The sequence below is a fragment of the Neltuma alba genome, unplaced genomic scaffold, assembly GCF_004799145.2.
Source record: "Neltuma alba isolate B1F8T4 unplaced genomic scaffold, ASM479914v2 tig00002446_pilon, whole genome shotgun sequence".
NCBI classification, from domain to species: domain Eukaryota; kingdom Viridiplantae; phylum Streptophyta; class Magnoliopsida; order Fabales; family Fabaceae; genus Neltuma; species Neltuma alba.
Genome location: NW_021632864.1, coordinates 743,817 through 762,428, shown reverse-complemented (window position 1 = coordinate 762,428; position 18,612 = coordinate 743,817). Strand labels below are relative to the sequence as shown.

The 18,612-nt window shown below is 37.1% G+C and overlaps 2 protein-coding genes across 2 annotated transcripts; both read left to right on the top strand.

Moving 5' to 3' along the window:
* The first annotated feature begins 1,318 nt into the window (after positions 1 to 1,318).
* On the top strand, positions 1,319 to 8,274 carry LOC114728448 (oxysterol-binding protein-related protein 1A-like). Its single transcript, XM_028915360.1, has 11 exons — positions 1,319 to 1,380; positions 3,089 to 3,656; positions 3,850 to 4,209; positions 4,507 to 4,606; positions 5,297 to 5,727; positions 5,856 to 6,011; positions 6,241 to 6,408; positions 6,483 to 6,623; positions 7,601 to 7,831; positions 7,929 to 8,042; positions 8,134 to 8,274. The coding sequence occupies exons 1-11, from the start codon at positions 1,319 to 1,321 to the stop codon at positions 8,272 to 8,274; spliced, it is 2,472 nt and encodes an 823-aa protein (XP_028771193.1).
* Positions 8,275 to 11,050: 2,776 nt separating this feature from the next.
* LOC114728730 (phosphatidylinositol 4-phosphate 5-kinase 1-like) lies at positions 11,051 to 15,687 on the top strand. The gene is made up of 8 exons (XM_028915675.1): positions 11,051 to 12,441; positions 12,532 to 12,696; positions 12,817 to 12,982; positions 13,169 to 13,279; positions 13,379 to 13,572; positions 13,658 to 13,788; positions 13,892 to 13,949; positions 14,889 to 15,687. Exons 1-8 carry the CDS (start codon positions 11,384 to 11,386, stop codon positions 15,202 to 15,204), a joined length of 2,199 nt encoding a protein of 732 aa, XP_028771508.1. The 5' UTR covers positions 11,051 to 11,383; the 3' UTR covers positions 15,205 to 15,687.
* The last annotated feature ends 2,925 nt before the right edge of the window (positions 15,688 to 18,612 follow it).

Genomic DNA, 18,612 nt, shown 5'->3' with positions numbered 1-18,612 from the left:
AAATGCATACTAAGCACCAATGGAACCTTTATATTGGACGAAGAGAAATACTTAACTTTAATGATCTCAAGTCGGTCATGCTTACAAAAGTTGGAGAGAATGGAATTCAATACTTATTGAGATTTCCAAAAACACTTGTTCATACAATTCAAAATAAAACTCTTTTTATATATTTTCATACTCCATATATTGAAAAGCTGATTTTAAACCAAAAATGTTCTCAGGCGATGTACTGTACCAAAGATATTTGGTCCCATCTGTTCAAATTCTTTTAAAGCTGAAAGTTAACGAGGAAGCTTCTCAGCTTAAGGCCGAAGCTAGAGGGACGGGAGACAGTAAGACTGAAAAAGCCAACCCAAAGAAAAATTAAAATAGGCCAACAAGAAGCCCAAAATTAAGAAAGGACAAGTAACGAGGCCCCAAAAAATTTTGTTAATTTTTTTTGTTTATAAACAATAACTTTTCGTATCCTCCTTGGGCCCCTACGTTAAAAAATAGGAAAAACTAATTCTCTAGTCTTTATATTATTTTTTTTATTTTGAATTGGATCCCTGTATATTTTTTTTTATCAGATTCTTTAGGGTCTATTTGGCTCAATAAGAAGAAAAAGAGGGAAGGGATTTTAATGGAGAGAAGGGGAGGGGATAAATTTTAATATTACCTTATTTGATTCATGAGGAGAGGGGAGGAAAATTTTTTTTAATATGGATAATTTTACCCTTATTTTATTTAAGATATGGGCATAATGGTCATCACATGACAAAATATGAACATAATAGTTATAACATGACAAAATATTGTCATTTCTTTCCAAATACTCCCAATTTTGGAGGGGAGGGGAAGGAAAATTTTTAAAATTTTCTCTTCTTGCCTAAAATTTATGTGTTGCCAAACAAAAAAAAATAATTAAAATCCTTTTCCCTCCCTCTCCTTTCCTCCAATCCAAATCTCTCGTAGCAAACACACCCTTGAGTTTACACAGCTAATTGCATGCCCTTTTTATGTTTAAAACTGTTTAATAGATGTTAACGGTGTTAACAATCCGTTGACTAGCAATGGGTTGGCAGGCAAATATATAAGTGGATCTGACTGAGCATCCAAATGGGGGGAAAACTCTAAAAATAAAGCCACTGCTCTTTCAAGGTTGCCCTTGCAATTAGATCTTTATTCTTTCATATTTCATCTTCATCCACTCTCATTGGACTCTAAAATCACTGTGCAGCACCATCTTCACATGCCCTACGTCGCTTGTGAGGCCGACCTTCATCACGGATGGCGGAGGCTCTTCCCTTGTGGATCTGACTAACCATCATCATCGATGCAAGGGACCTCACCGGAGGCACGTTCTCCGTCGCCTTTTGGCTATCTGAAGGAGGCAAGGTGGATCTAAACCAAAGCGGAGAGTGAGGCGAGTCCACCTGAGTGGAGGCCTAGGAGTCCTTGATGTATTTTCTTCCTACTATTGAAGTACTAAGGTTGTGTTTGGTAAGAAGCATTGAAAATGAGGGATTGGGATTGGAATTACAATTGAAAAAATCTACTAAGAGAGTGTTTAGTATAAGAGATTATTTGATATATGAGATTAGCCAAAGCCATATATGTGAGATTGGAGAATACCATGAGGGGAAGTGGTATTCCCCAATCCCACCTTCATGGGTTTCCCTAATCCCATATAACAAACAATTACTCATACTAAGTACTATTTTAATGATTTTTTTCAATTGCAATCCCAATCCCAGTCCCTCATTTTCAATGCTTCATACCAAACGGGAGCTAAATTTCTGATGGATTCCAGAAGCAGGGGGAAGAAATTTCACTTCACGAAAAATGAATAATGAGTAATTAATACAAAAAAAGAAGAAGTATTTGGGTGCTACTAAAATACAGAAAAAAAATGAAAAAATCACAAAGCTTGAGCTTAATCATGTCGATTCCGCTTAGGAATCTAGAGTGGGCCATGTCCCTAATGGTTTGATTCTTCCGTTATCATCAACATTGTGCAAAAATAGCAAGTGTGCGCACTAGAAAACAACTAAATAGATTCAAATTCTTTTACAACCCTCATGCTTGCAGCTGCAGTTAGATGCGAAAGAGAACGAAGAAACCTTGCCACCATGCACCATACAGTGATCGTAGTTTGTAGGGTCTAGTGAGTGCGGATGAAAATTAACTATGGTAAAAATTTAATGGCAGGGGCAATTTGGGAAGAGCAAGGGCCTTATTTTCCATGCAGCTTTATTTTTTTTTAATGGGAAAATTACACTCAGGTCCCACAGAATACAATTAATATCAAAAAGGTCCCACGAAATCGCGAAATGATTCTAAAGTCCCCAGGGACCTGTGTGTAATTAATTCTAATTGTGAAATTACCTACTTACCCTTGTTAATTTTATTGCAACAATTCGTTTACAATCTCAACAGTGGCGGTTAACAACCCGAGAAGACGTGATTGACAACCTCGGCAGTGTTCATGACAACTCACTTTGTGGAATGCCAGGGGCGTTGTTGAGGTTGTTAACCACCTCTTCTCAAGTTGTTAACAGCCACTGTTGATGTTGTAAATAGGTTCTAATTTTATTTACAATCTCAACAGTGCTGTTAACAACCCGAGAAGACGTGATTGACAACCTCGACAGTGCTCATGACAACTCACTCTGTGGAATACCAGGGGCGTTGTTGAGGTTGTTAACCACCTCTTCTTGGGTTGTTAACAGCCACTGTTGAGGTTGTAAATAGGTTCAAATTAACAAGGGTAACTACGTAATTTCACAATTAGAATTAATTATACACAGGTCCCTGGAGACTTCAGAATCATTTCGCGATTTCGAGGGACCTTTTTGATATTAATTGTGTTCTGTGGGACCTGAGTGTAATTTTTTCTTTTTTAATTTAGATCTTTAATCAGATCTAAGTGTAAAAATATGCTTAGTTGTCCGCAACCTCATTATTACCTAACAGATTATTACTTTTTGAGGGAATTAAAAAAAAAAAAAAAAACTATCTTCGCGGGGAGTCCCCTCGCTTGATTTTGCCTCCAATAACGCTTCTCTTTTGAGAGGCTGCATCTCCGGTAACAAACTGCCAATAGTTTGATCATTCCTGGATCGTCGCTGCTTCACATTGTTCCTGTTGCATCCATTTCACTTCTTCAACAAGTGCCATCCCAAACTGGGTCGAACCTCATTGTCTGTTTCCAGGTCGTCGTGTTCGGAAATGAATTACAGGCTTCCCTCAACTCCGTCGTCGGCCAAAAGCCACTCCCGCAGACCCTCTTTCTTTCACCAAAGGTCCAAATCCCTCTCCTACGACGAGCTTCCTCCAGTTTTCCGCAGCGTTCCGTGTCGTCGAAAATCTATCGGCAACTTCAAGTGCCGGTGGGTCAGCGGGAGGTGATGATCAATGACATTGTCGGAAATGGAATATCAGGCATATTATATAAGTGGATCAATTATGGTCGAGGTTGGCAACCTCGTTGGTTCGTTCTTCTCGATGGCGTTCTTTCTTATTACAAAATCAATGGTCCCCGTATGGTCGTGCTCAGTCGTGAAGTCGAAACGGGGTCCTTGCTTATTGGATTAGACAGTCTCTGTGGAACAAATTTTCGTCGCGGTCGCTCATCTCGCCACTGCAAGCCCGTCGGAGAAATCCATCTCATGGTGTTTCTTAATTCCGCTTTTGATGATTATTTATGATGTAATATATATGTCACATTGATGCTCGATATCTGATATGTAGACTCTCCAAGTTATATTTCAACAATATATTTTTTGTTTCGCAATGTTACCATCATAATGTGGTGTGTATCGTTTATTGTTTTGAATTTTGAATGCTACGTGCACGTTTGTGTAGGTCTGTTCAATTCAAGAGAGTAAATCAGATGAGAGGAGGTTTTCTATACATACAGGGACGAAGAAGAGGCTACAATTGCGGGCGGAGACCAGGGAGGACAAGAAAGCATGGGTGGAGGCATTGCAGGCCGCAAAAGATATGTTCCCTCGTTTGTCAAATGCTGAGATTATGGCTCCAGCAGAATCTGTTGTAATTTCCACCGCGAAATTAAGGCAACGCCTCCTAGAAGAAGGCATCAGCGAGGCTGCTATTCATGATAGTGAACACATCATGAGAGACCAGCTTACTGAGATGTATAAGGAGATTGTGGTCCTCAAGAACAAGCAAATGCAACTAGTGGACGCTTTACGCAATTTGGAGGTAAGCGTATCTAGAGTCCTCAAGAATACATGTGAATAGTTCTGTCATTGATGGCAAGTTTAGCAAATCAATTTTGTTTCTTACTAAAGCTGTACGGGTTTTGAACGACTAAGATGTATGCCATGAGGTTTGTGAATGACTGGGATGTATTATGAATCTGCACCTCCTCTCTTCTATCTCCTCGTGCTCTCAAGATTGTTCGATTACTTCAAACATGCTAAGGATTTTATTTTATTATATTTCTTTTTACTTTTTAAATTTTTGGTTGACTTTCATTTATTTCGAAACATCTCACAGACAGAAAAGGTGGACCTGGAGAACACCTTTGTCCATGAAAGCCGAAAGCAGTCAAAAGAGGACGGAGATTCCTTTAGATCAGTCTACGAGAAGTATAGCGGTTAGTGTGATTCCTTTATACCAATCTGCATTCACTTCTCTTTCAAAGTGTAATGCAATGTTGCGCTTTCGTTTAAGAAATTATCGTTGAAAGTTGAAACACTATAATCTATGTTTATTTGTCGAATGAAATAATTCATATAATTCATTTCCCTCCTTAATAAGAGATTATATGATTCTTTCTGGCTTGAGAGCTCCACGTGGTGAATCGACGATAGTATAAGAAAACAATTTGCAATACTTTCGGTATTTATGAGATTATCGCACAGATTTTCAATGTTACGTACCCTAAGTTTGTTCATTGTTTTCTAGATTTTAGGCTCTTTTTTTTACCGCAATGGTATTCTTGGGTTACTAAGCATCCCCCAAAAGGAAATTTTGCAATAGTTGTCTCTTTCGTCAGTTACATATTGTAGTGCCTATTCCGAACTCATGTTTGCTTTATTGTAAATATGTGTGATTATTTTTGGCGGATGCCAAGTCCTCTTATTGTATTGATCCTGAAAGGGTTTGGATTTTGGAGAGATATATGGCTCAATCTGGTCATGATCCTGTCAGTTCTACCTTTGTAATACTGCTTTGGAACAGAGAAGAGTTGATAGAAGGGGTGTGATGTTGCGTAAATTCCCCTAGGTTTGCGAGGTCACCTTTCTAGGAGAGGCTAATTATTTTTCTTTTTAATGTATTGCAGAGGGGAGTGTAAGCGATTTTTTTGATGAGCTTGATTGGCATGATGATTCCGATGATGACTATGATGCCTTCTTCGATTCAAGTGACATTCTTTCACCAGTCAGTGATAAAAATAATGGATCTGAGTTAGATAGATCATCACTTGATTCTGGAGAAGAAGTGACTCGTAATGGTGAATGCAAAGCAAATTTAAGTATAGGGTCTGTTGGGTTCAACTATCTTCATGTCAAGCGGCGAAAGAAGTTGCCCGATCCTGTTGAGAAAGAGAGGAGAATCAGTCTGTGGTCAATTTTAAAGGATAATATTGGGAAGGATCTCACTAGAGTTTGTCTGCCGGTTTACTTCAATGAGCCCCTCTCCTCTTTACAGAAATGCTTTGAAGATCTGGAGTACTCTTATCTTCTAGATCAAGCATATTTGTGGGGTAAAATGGTTAGTTCCTTCTGACATTGTTTTGTAAATGACATCATTCTCTAGGGATAGCCGAATTCATACACTTTTCAGTAAATAGCCTGTGTTTGGTTAATTATTCCTTCCGGCATCCCCGGTGCATGTAACAGGGCAACAACCTTATGAGGATGCTATATGTAGCTGCATTTGCAATTTCAAGTTATGCTTCCACAGAGGGTAGAACTTACAAACCGTTTAATCCTTTGTTGGGTGAGACATATGAAGCTGATTATCCGGACAAGGGAATCCGCTTTATCTCTGAAAAGGTGTTGTGTGCTTATCTTATTCAATATTTAGAAAAACTTGCCTTATTAATAATACCCCTCAGCCCCTCCCCAAAAAAAAGAAAAGAACATATAAATTTTGAAAGCGCTAGCAATCTGATAGGCATATTGAAATATTGGCATATGTATGTATTCGGATGATATTGGGGTTAAAATAAAATGTTTTGGCAGTTGGGAATGAATTACTTATGTATCATTTATACTGAAATAGGTCAGTCATCATCCTATGGTTATTGCATGCCACTGTGAGGGCAGCTGTTGGAAATTTTGGGGTGACATCAATGTAAAAAGTAAATTTTGGGGTCGTTCAATTCAGATTGATCCTATGGGTTTATTGACTTTAGAGTTTGACGACGGACAAGTCTTTCGGTGGAGTAAGGTATGTTTTCACATGAGTAGCGCTTGACAATCTCATCCAAGATGCCAGCTGATTGGTTAATATTCTACCATCAGGTAACAACATCCATTTACAACCTCATTTTAGGGAAACTCTACTGTGATAATTATGGTACAATGAGTATAGAGGCGGATCGAGAGTATTCATGCAAGGTTAAATTCAAGGAGCAGTCAATCATCAACAGAAACCCTCACCAGGTGCCCTTTCTACATCTCCTATATGATTCGTCCTTGCTCCTTTTTGTTGGATGTGCGATCTAACTGGTTGTTTAAAACGAGTCATATTCTTGATACCTTTGACATGTATTATTATCTTGACATTAGCAATGTAATGTTCCCCTTCATAGTTCTCTTATGATAACGAATTGGTACAGTCTGACAGAGCATACAGTTATTTTGACCCAAAAAAAAAAGCAGAGGAGACAGTTATATTTAGAGTTTTTATGGGCAACCTTTATTGATCTACTGAACACCTTCATTGGTCCTAAAAATTCTCTCTGTAGCTTAGTCAACCAGAAAGGTTTTCGGACTTTAGGAAATTGAATCAGAGATGAAAAAAATCATTAAAAAATATAAATGGATTTTTGTCCTAAATAGGTGGTCTTCTGCTTTGCATGAAGTCTAAAAATTGATGCTCACGTTATTATTCGCACTTTTTTTTTTTTAATACTGATTTATGAATTATTGAAAAGAAAATGGTTGATATCGTTTGAGGTAGTTTGGATAAATATAGAGAAGGCTATTGGAAGTACCTGTGAAGAGGGTAGATCAAACAGTATGGGGTCTTCTGGAAAAAGGCAGAGGAAGACAAAAAAGAATACTTAATGAGGTCATTGAACAAAACCTTTTGGTTAACAACCTATCTAATGATTTGGTTATTAATAGAGCACAATAATATCATACAATCTGTATAGCTGACCTCACCTAATGGGATAAGAATTCTTGTTGTTGCTGATCTGTGAATTATTTGCAAATTTGATGCAAAGAGTCTGTTCGCCCTGACTGAAATCATTGTTTGCTGTCAATGATAAAACTGCACAATTGTTGGCTTTTTGTTGTTGTTGTTGTTTTTTTTTTTTTTAATTCTTTAAGAGAGTTTTCTGAATTGCATGATTCTTTCTGTTCTGTCGACATATTTTTATAACTTCGTCTGCGTCATTTAAGTTCTGCTGTAGGTGCACGGCCAAGTGGCAGATAAGAAAGGTAGAACAGTGGCAACTTTACGAGGGAAGTGGGACGAGAGCTTGCATTATGTAGTTGGAGACAATGCTAGGAAAGGAAAAGGTTCCGTTGTCTCCTCAAAACCTCATCTTCTATGGAAGCGGAGCGAACCACCCGAACACCCTACAAGATATAATCTTACACAGTTCGGAATTACATTAAATGAAATCACACCTGAGCTCAGGGTAACTGTTCAGAAGACTGCCCTTTTTCTCTATCTGTATACTATATATACCTTTGTTCATAAGATTTGTTAATTCTTACACGAGAGTTCACAAATAGGAGAAGCTGCCACCTACGGATTCGAGGCTAAGACCCGATCAAAGGTATTTGGAGAATGGATTATATGAGATGGCTAATACTGAGAAGTTGCGGCTGGAAAAAATACAGCGGCAGGTATGGTTCATGCATCTGATTTACTTTATTCGAGTTGCACACTTTGAATTATGCAATGGCCTTTATTCAAAAGAAAGGTTGGAACTGCTAGGCATTGACAACGCAAAAGAAAGGTTGGAAGCCAAGGTGGTTTGGGAAGGCCAAAGGCAGCAATACCTACCGTTATGTTGGAGGATACTGGGAGGCCAGGGAACAAGGGAACTGGGAATCCTGCCCTCGTCTATTTGAATAGTTAAAAATGGTACTGACATTTGACTAAATCCATCGAAATTGACCTAACCGTGATCTCTGTCTACTTTCCCATTTTCTTAATGGTATTATGTGATAATCTTTTCTTATTTTCGTTTTTCTTTTTTGTTTTTGTGATCCTTGCTTCCCTTGTGTATAGGGAGGTTCTGAAGAAACACCAATACAAGTGATAGAAACATTAGAATACCACACCCAGGTACTACTGAAAGTGAGGTGCCTTCCTAACTCTGGATGTTTTCTCGCATTTCAAATATTGAATAGCGTTTGGATTTGGATGGAGTTCGAAAGTGGAAACACATTTGGGTGATGAATTTTGTTCATAATCTACTAAGACAGTTATTCTATTCATTCATTCATTCATTCATTTGATGACAGTTAATAATATTTACAAGGTGTATAATTACGTGTAAGACTTGTCTGCTGTAAATATTTCTTACATCTAAGAATAATGTTTTTAATAGTTTATTTCAGCTTCAATGGCATGCATTTCATAACCCCATGAATTAGTGATCTTCTATGATTTATCCTATGTTTGGTATTCAATAACTTTCAAAAGTTTTGTGATATATAGTTATGTGAATTAATTATTTTTTAATGTCTTTATCTGACCTATCCCTTGTATTATTAGTTCCTTGATATAAACTTGTCCTCTTATAAAAAATGTTAGTGAATTATTTTATCATATCATTACAATTCCTAGGCTGGCTTTTGTGACCGAAGACTTTCAAGTGAATGTCATTCACTGTAGCATTTGTGGCGCCGAGTAAAGAAGCACGCTATCATTTTCTCTTCCTGAATTTTTATCTGCTCTTATTTTATGCATTTTAATTAGTTTTATTATTTTTATTTTGCCCTTTTTTGGTCCAAGATTTGCAAAACATTTTTATAATTACTCAGTTTGGAATGGGGATTCTCAACTTTGTATGAAGTTGGTTGGAAAGATGCGTTTGAATCATGAATATTATCCATAATTTATTAAGGCATAAGTAATTGGAAGCAAGTTTGGTTCTTATTTAACGAAGACAAAAATTATTTCAAATAATATTTTGTCGTTCATTCAATTTAACAGTTTAATAAACTGTTGTAATTAACTAAACAGCTAAAATTTGTTATCATTATTTTCATTCAAACTTAAACGTTGCTACCGTCCACAAAGAACTTCAAATAATCCATCAACAACAGAATTCGGAACGCTGCACGCCTACAGCGCCTTACGTTAACTAGACAAGAACTACCACCAGCAGTAATGTTATACTCCCCATTTTTAGTGTTTAGCATTACCTCTAATCTTAATTATAAGAATTAGTTGACTAATTTAATAAAATTAAAAAAATAAGTTGAATTAGTTATTTGTAATAAATAAGTGTTGTCATTCTTAAAATATCCTTGTCAATCAAGTGTATTGGCTAAAACTACCATTATTAGAATGACTACCTTAAAAAAATACATAAATATGAGAAACAAGGAGAATTAGGATATTATATTTAGGATCAAAATGAAAATCAAACAAGATATTATTTTAAGGACCAGAGGTAGTACAAGACTAAATAAATAATTAATCTGTAAATATTAAAAAAATAGTTAAATTAATTATTTGTAATAAATAAATATTACTACATCCGGTCCTTAATATAAGAACTTATTTAACTTTTATTTTAGTCTTAAATATAAGATCCTTATTCATTTTGTCTTTCATATTTATATATTTTTCTCAAGATAGTCATTCTAATAATAGTAGTTCTAGTCAATACTATTTATTACAAATAACTAACTTAAATTATTTCTTTAATTTTCTCAAAATAGTCTACTAACTCTTATAATTATGACCGGAGGTAGTATTTATTAACATTATCACTTGATGAAATCACCATGAGAATTAGTTGAGAGTAAAATAAATATTAGAAATAAAATAAATTAAGATTTTATATTTTTTGTTTCAAAATTTTATATTTAAAATTAAATTAAATCTCTAACTAATTCTCGTATCAAAAATTTAAAGTAATATTTTGGCAAAAAAAAAGAAGATAATTAATTATCACAAACAATGTTTTTTTGGGTGGAATTGCATGGAATTTAGTTGGCCACATGTTGTTGACTACTAGCATGTACATAGCCGCTAACTGCTAATGTTTCGCGGCGCACAAATCCAATGGCACGCCTTATTTTAGAAGAAGTACTGTATCACAATTCACAACCCACACAGCCATGCGATATATATATATATATATATATTTGCCAACGCTATATATAATAATATATACAAATAACTACCCTCCTATTTTAATTATTCCTGTGATTCTGTTTCAGAATCACCCCTCACGCGCATCAACATTGTCATCCCCCGCCCGCCCTCATACTCATACGTGATTACCACCTTCCTCTGCCACCTTCCTCATCCCCTCCCAGCCTCCCATACGCGCATAAACACTTTTTAGATTTATTTATTTATTTATATTTTAAATCCTACATTTTTTTATTATTTTAATACTGAAAACATATAATATAAGTACAAAAAAAATATTTAAGATAACTAATTGGAATAATTAAAAAAAATCTCTTACTAAGCTCTTAGTCAATATTAATTTATGTAACTTATTTAAATTAATTAAGTGGCTTCTCCCACTACATTAGTTTCACCTGTCCATGTCCATGTCCATATTTGTATAATCCAGAGTCGAATGATGAATGTGTGAATTAAGGAGGGCGGGGTATCCGAAACCCCTTTTGTGTCGTGAAAGGAAGTATTAGCCAACAAAGCCAAAATCTACGAGACACCCAGAGGAGAGAGGAACAAGGTCATGGCTGGCCATTAAAGTCAAGCTAGCAACTCACCCCAGCCCAAAAAAAAAAAAAAGGTACTGAGTCTCATCCTTCTGGCTATCTCTGATTCTCACAGACAGGCGACACAAACGCCACTTCCACAATGTGGACGCTGCCCCCGCCACCGCCACCAACCATCCGCCTCCACCCCACACAGTAAACTCTGTTTCCATTACTCTGTCTCTGTTTCTCTCTCTCTTTCTCTCGCCGGCGCTGCATTATCCGGCGAATGTCTGTCGGTTGTGATTCCCCGCAACCTCACCGAGAAAAACATGCAACAGACGCTCCTCATTCCTACTGAAGAAGGCATCAATCCCAGCACACCTGCCAACGAAGCGAATAAGAAAAAATCTGAACTGAAAGAGAAAGGAATTGAGCTAGTGGTCCCACCTCCCTGTCTGGTGCTCGGTCGGCCTCGGACCCAAGCTGGGCTGCGGCGCGTGGCACCTACCGTCCCTGCCTCCGGTGCCCATAACGTCGCCACCCGCGCCGTAGAGAATGTCGTCCTGAACGGAGATCTTTATACTGGTACTTTACTGCGGAATGTGCCACACGGTACTGGGAAATATCTGTGGGCGGACGGGTGCATGTATGAAGGTGAATGGAAGAGAGGTAAAGCCTGTGGAAGAGGCAAGTTCTCTTGGCCATCTGGGGCTACCTACGAGGGCGAATTCAAGGCGGGTCGAATAGATGGGTACGGTACATTCATTGGTACTGAGGGCGAGATGTACCGTGGGACGTGGGTCGCTGATCGGAAACATGGGGTTGGCGAGAAGTGCTACGCGAATGGAGATGTGTACGAAGGATCGTGGAGGAACAATTTGCAAGATGGAGAAGGTAGGTACGTGTGGAAGAATGGGAATGAGTATGCGGGTGAGTGGAAGAATGGTGCGATCTCTGGCAAAGGAGTTTTGATTTGGACAAATGGGAATCGATATGAAGGGTTTTGGGAGAACGGTGTTCCAAAGGGGAAGGGAGTATTCACTTGGGCTGATGGAATCAGCTCTACTGGGAATTGGGAGAAGAATACTGAGATGATGACGACGGCGAGGAAGAGGTCGTCGGTGGACGGATCGAGGAATGTGAATTTCCCCCGGATTTGCATCTGGGAACTTGACGGCGAAGCTGGAGATATTACTTGCGATATCGTTGAGCCATCTGAGTTATACGGTGATGTTAGTGAATCTGTTCACGGGGAGGAAGCAAATACCGGCGAGTTCCAGAAAAGTCCATGTCTGTTGGCCGATGGCGATCTGAAGAGACCAGGTCAAACTGTATCGAAGGGGCATAAGAACTACGATTTGATGCTTAATCTTCAACTGGGTATCAGGTATTTGTTCGTTAGCTTATCCGAGTTGCTATAATCTTTCGATGAAATAAATTTAAATTTAAATTATTGTAAAATTGTTTATCTCTTCAGGTACTCTGTTGGGAAGCATGCTTCGGTTATGCGAGAACTTAGGCAGGGAGATTTTGATCCGAAGGAGAAGTTCTGGACGAGGTTTCCACCAGAAGGATCTAAGTGTACGCCTCCGCATCAGTCAGTGGACTTCAGGTGGAAAGACTATTGTCCAATCGTCTTCAGGTGAAGATAGATTTACTTGAATGATTAGTATTTTTTATTTATTTATTTCCATGTATGGAAATTCGGGCTTTCGACTAATTATGCATGTATTCTGTGGTTCCTTCTTTGTTGGGCATTTAGACATTTAAGGGAGTTATTTGCAATAGATCCGGCGGATTATATGCTGGCTATTTGCGGAAATGACTCGCTCAGAGAGATGTCATCTCCTGGGAAAAGTGGAAGCTTCTTTTACCTTACTCAAGATGACAGATTCATTATTAAAACCGTGAAGAAGTCGGAAGTCAAGGTTAGTTGCAAACCACTAGACTTGGAATGCATTAATTTTGTAAAGAAAATTATAGGCATGATTGGAAAATGCATTAATTTTGTAAAGAAAATTGTTAGGCGTCTCTGGTGAGGTAAGATCTGGCTTTCAGAATGAGCTATGGTTACTATTCTCTGGGCATTCCATAATCACTAGTGGCCTTGTCAGGTGCTCATCAGGATGCTTCCAAGTTACTACAACCATGTTTGTCAATACAAGAACTCCCTTGTTACAAAATTCCTTGGCGTTCATTGTGTCAAGCCTATTGGAGGTCAGAAGGTATGGTTTAAGATGAAAATTTTGCCCTGAAGTGATTGATATTTCAAATTGCTTGTCGCAAATTAATTAAGAAATCAAAAAAATTCTTTGCAAAACCAGACCAGGTTTATTGTGATGGGCAACGTGTTCTGTTCTGAGTACCGGATCCATAAGAGGTTTGACCTCAAAGGTTCTTCTCATGGTCGTACAACAGATAAGCCGCAGGAAGAAATTGATGAAACCACTACCCTCAAAGATCTCGATCTTAATTTTGTCTTTCGACTGGAACAGTCTTGGTTTCAGAAGTTTAAATGGTATAGTTTCCAAGATGCATACAGCTTTACATTCTCCCTTCCGTACTTCAGATTGGTCTTATGCAATGGTTTCTACTCTACTCAGGCAACTGGACAAGGACTGTGAATTCCTAGAGTCAGAGGGAATCATGGATTACAGTCTTCTGATTGGTCTTCATTTTCGTGATGATTACTCAGATGATGAAAAGAAAAGTCCAGCATATGATTTGCGTTCAGGTTGTATTTCGTTTATCTTGCTTTATAGTTTTGTCTTGTGCTCTATGATGAGTTTGATTTTACTACTGGAAACATAAAATATACTGGCTTATGGCTTGATCAGGAAAGAGAAATTTTCTTGGCGATGAGATGCACGACATGAGGTGGATACCTAGTAGCCGGTATGTCTCTTTCTTTTAATCCCTACCTAGTCGTCTTTATCAAATGAACCGTTTTAAGTTTTAGCATTATTCTCCTAGCATCTTTTTTTAGCTTCTGAAATATCAAGGAACTCCCAAATCTTTATGCAATTATATGTCAAACGTTGTAAAATTTTGGTTTGCATAAAAATTCCCATCTATTAGTTCTTTTTTTTGGAAACCAAGTCAACAATCTCATTGTTGGGTCCCATTGATGGCGATCCCTTTCACTTCCTTGCATGTGCCACGTGCTTGAGCTTTAGTGCACAAGGACCCAGGTTTTCAACAAACACTAGTAGAATACTTTTATCTTAAAATATCAAGGCGGCACATTTGCATGCAAATAATTACTAATGGCAAATTGCCACAGCTGAAAAACAAACAAGCAAATGTCTATGAATGAGCACTATATTTAACTGCCATTTTTAATATGATTTGGGAGTGGGCTAGTGAGTGTTGGATCTATTCTGTTTCGTGAGTTGTACTGAAGATGACGTGTGCTATCTAGGCGAAACAGAAGTCAGTTTTGTTGACAATAATTGTTGGTGGGGTCATTGTATTCTTCCTCATAAGCGCAAAGCTTTTGTTGTTAGCCGAATGGTGGGTAAACGAAGTAGTAATAGATGCTGAAACTTTAATCATACATAGATGTTTTGCTATGTTAGGCATGATGCTTCCTCTTCTGCCTTGTTTTTTAATAGGTGATTTGCATCTTGATTATGCAAATATTTTATGTCAGTAGATTCTCTTATAAACATATAGCAAGTAGGTGCTACTCAGCTTGCCTTGTAAAAAAAGTTAACCTCCGTGAACATTTGTATCGAACTGCTAGGTTGTCACATGAACTTTTAGCCAAGTTTAGTCAATAATCCATTGCTGGTTTCTGATTTTGAGCATAATCATTCTCCATGTTTATATCAGGGAGCCTCTAATCCGGTTAGGAACAAACACTCCTGCCAGAGCCGAGAGAGTTTGTAGGATAGGATTGGAGCAAAAGGGTAGTGGAAGTAGCAATTCATCTCCTTCGGATGGTGGGGGTGATGGTGGTGAGATATTGGACGTCATCCTCTTCTTTGGTATCATTGACATTCTCCAAGACTACGATATTACCAAAAAGCTAGAACATGCATACAAGTCGCTGCAAGTGGATCCCACCTCCATCTCAGCCGTTGATCCCAAGCTATATTCAAAAAGATTTAGGTTTTTCATACACAGAATCTTTGTAGAGGACAAATGACACGCAGGGAAAGAAAGTGACAACTACTGGAATTGAACCAAGACTAATTTTGAGCATGCTTAAGGGGACACAACCCTTATCTCAGCAGAGAGGACCCCTACAGGGTATGTATATCAGTGAATTCTGCAAACGAGCAAAGTTTGGAGTTTCTTTGTTGATGGCTACATTTTTCTAATAGCCATTGCAAAAAAGAAAATGGGTAGGGGAGGAATGTCCCAAGCTCTATGAATTCGGTTGTTTCATTCTCTTTTAACCTCTTTCAAACGCTTTTTAGGGTAGTATGTATTTGTTCTTTCATTATTTCAAAAAAAAAAAAAAGGAAAGGAAAGGAAAAAGAGTGGGGGAGGGGAAAAAAAAGAGGCATGGATGTGATTTTGGTTTTTATTTGGGGAGAGAGATTGACAACTTAGCTTGTACATCCCAGGACATGTGGTGAAGCATATGTATATTTTTTTTTTTGTTCCATTGCTTTTTCTTGTGGAAGATTGTTCCTTGGGGAGAAGGGTATAGCGTTTAGGGATGGATGAGGGGAGGGGAAGGGATTCAAATTGTACAGACAGTCAAAGATGTTAAGATGGATAATGGAACTGAGAATTCATTTTTGGTTTTTTTATTTGGGCGTGGTTAGATCTTAAAAAAAAAGAAGAAAGAAAAAAGACATGGTTGGTCTGAATATGAAGAAAGAAAAGTTGGAGGCAGAGGACCCCTCGGTCTGTGTCTGTCTGTCTGTCTCAGGTACTTCCATTCAAACGGCTTTTTTTTTTTGGTTTGAAACTTTGGCACAGAGAGAGAGAGAGAGAAGGACATGAAAAGAAGAGAAAGCAGAAGAAAGGGGCGGGGGTGTGTTTCCTTTGGCTCATGCCCTTTCATTGTCAATGAGGGAAGCCAAAGTTTGAAAAAGCAGAGACTAAAAATAATGGCGTGGCGATGTCCCTTTTCTGAAGGCTTCTTTTTTGAACCAGCATACGACAAAAGCAATACTACCGGTTTGGACCATAATGTGAATGGTGGAGTCACTGATGGTTAGTTCGGCATCTGCTGTGTTGTTGGCTTGCCCTGGCGGGGCCACGCCCAAAATGTATACTCTATAACGTAACTTGACTCTTTAACAGACCCACACAGATGACTCTTCAGTACTCTGCAGCCTTGGTAACGCCGAGGGTCCTCAGACTGAATCCCCCAGATATGACGCAAAACAAAACATTAGCCCCTTACCATTTCTTTTGTTTTTGTCACCACCAACACCAACCCCTGATTGGTTCCATCACATGAAATATTTATTTATTTGTTTATTTTCATTGTTACAAGGCATGACAGATGTTAGTTGTTTATCAAATTATTCTCATTAAACTGCTTTAACATAATTAAAAAAAATCATCAAGTGAACTTACAACTCAACTTAGGTATAAACAATTATTTTATTGTTGATGATTTGTTAATTAAATATCCCATCAGTCTTAGAGAGTGTTTTTTTTTTAATACAATTCACCTTGTTAAATTTATCATATGAATGTATAATTGTACTTCTCATTTATTTTTGTAAATTGTTATTTTCTTAAAGTTAGAGAGTTATTAAATTTTAAAATAAACTTAAGAGAAAACCCCAAAATAATATTTCATGGATTTTAAAATTACAAATCAGTTTTATTTACTACACTTTAATAGCAACTGATTATACTTGAAAAGTAGATGACAACACATTTTTGTAATAATTCTTGATTTGAGATTTTAAAATTCAAGAGGTTTTTATAATAGAATTTTTCTAGAATTAATGATATTTAAATTTTTCTTGCTTCTGGTGAAATATACTGAAAGCAATTAGCTTACTTTAAATTATGATTTAATAATCCGGTCAAAAAAAATATGATTTAATAAGAAATAGGAAGGAAGAAGGGCATGTGGGCAAAGAAGATCAATCTAAAGTGCGCAGCCAGTTTTGATTTTGGAATTTGGCAGCATATGGCGCTGTTATTTGTGTGTGTCGGGGAACTGTCACTCGTGAGTTGTGAAAATTCCAATTCCTGAGCCAAAATCTGCCAACCTCTTGTCTATTTAGCTCCTCTCCAAATTTTTACCTCTCTTCTTGTTTTTTTCGCCCGCCATTCCCATTTTACTTCACCTAAAAGTAACCCCAATTGTATATTTTTTTATTTGGTGTCATTTTTCAACACATTTCTTCTTCTTCTTCTTTTTTAAATACCAAAAGTTATTTTAGAGTTCTTCTTGCTCATGCTGTTTTCTTGACTTTCAGGGAAAGTGATTTCGGATATTAAACATTTTGTCTTGATGATTAGGATGACGAATTCAGTTGTCTTAATAAAAAGCTATCAATATTTCAAAAGAACTGCTTTTCTATACATTTATCTATTAACATACTTATTACAATATTATTATTGATTATTGATCTTCTGGTCAAAAAAAAAAAATTATTGAACTGAGTTTAAATATTGCCTGTTTTTCTTTCCACGTAATTCATTTTTCCAATCACAAAGTTCGAATTCTTGACTTTGCTTAAAGAGAATTGACTCACTTTTACTATATTGAAAGTAGGGTTGGTCAAAAAGTTTTTTTTAAAGGGAAATTAAATAAAAAATAAGTTTATGTCCCCATTAGATGGTGAATAATTAGTCAGTGTGTGCTGTATCATTATATATGATTTGTGCCCAAGAGAAGGAGAAAGCGTGAAACTCTAATTTTGACATCATTATCATGTATAGCAACTAGGGTTGTGCAAAAACCCAGTGATCCGGTATAGTCCGGTTCAATCTGAATAAATCTGGTCCAGAAAAAATTGGCCCGAAACAATACTGGACTGGACTAGACTGGACAGGTCTCATCAAGCTGGACTGAACTAGGGACTGGCTCCTCAAACCAGTTAGTCTAGTCTAGTCTAGCCCAATTTCTTTTTAATTATTATTTATATAATTTTAATTTGATTTAATTTTTCTACATAAGTTTTTTTTCTATTCAAATAATCAAGATTTATCTATTAATTTCCTAAGTAATGAATATGTGTATATATTTTCTACAATATAAGATCTATATTAATGAGGATTAATTAATAAAACATGACATTATTGGGAAATTGAAAGGGAATGATCAAATTTGATGAACTTTGGATTAAAATATGTGCAAAATTTTATATAGTAAATTACAATCTTACCACCTATTGAAGAAAAAAATTTAAAAAAAAATTAAATTTAGGTCTTGAACTGCCTGAACTAGTCCTGGCAGTCCAGAGGACCAAGTCCAATCCAACCCAACCTCAGGTTGGTACTGGACTGGATCAGACCTCGGGTTGTTTTTTTTTAGCCTGAGATCTTTACTGGACCAGACTTTAGGCTGATAACAAACCCGGTCTAGTTTGGTCCATGCATACCCCTACTAGCAATGACCTTTTTTTTATGA

What these genes read in the sequence shown, in the direction of transcription:
- LOC114728730 (XM_028915675.1), top strand. Translation starts at nt 11,384, where the DNA reads ATGCAACAGACGCTCCTCATTCCTACTGAAGAAGGCATCAATCCCAGC. An exon ending in AATCTTCAACTGGGTATCAG is followed by an intron (nt 12,442 to 12,531) that starts GTATTTGTTCGT and finishes TTATCTCTTCAG; the next exon opens with GTACTCTGTTGGGAAGCATG. An exon ending in AGCATATGATTTGCGTTCAG is followed by an intron (nt 13,789 to 13,891) that starts GTTGTATTTCGT and finishes TGGCTTGATCAG; the next exon opens with GAAAGAGAAATTTTCTTGGC.
- LOC114728448 (XM_028915360.1), top strand. Translation starts at nt 1,319, where the DNA reads ATGCAAGGGACCTCACCGGAGGCACGTTCTCCGTCGCCTTTTGGCTAT. An exon ending in ACGCTTTACGCAATTTGGAG is followed by an intron (nt 4,210 to 4,506) that starts GTAAGCGTATCT and finishes AACATCTCACAG; the next exon opens with ACAGAAAAGGTGGACCTGGA. An exon ending in TGGAAAAAATACAGCGGCAG is followed by an intron (nt 8,043 to 8,133) that starts GTATGGTTCATG and finishes TGGAACTGCTAG; the next exon opens with GCATTGACAACGCAAAAGAA.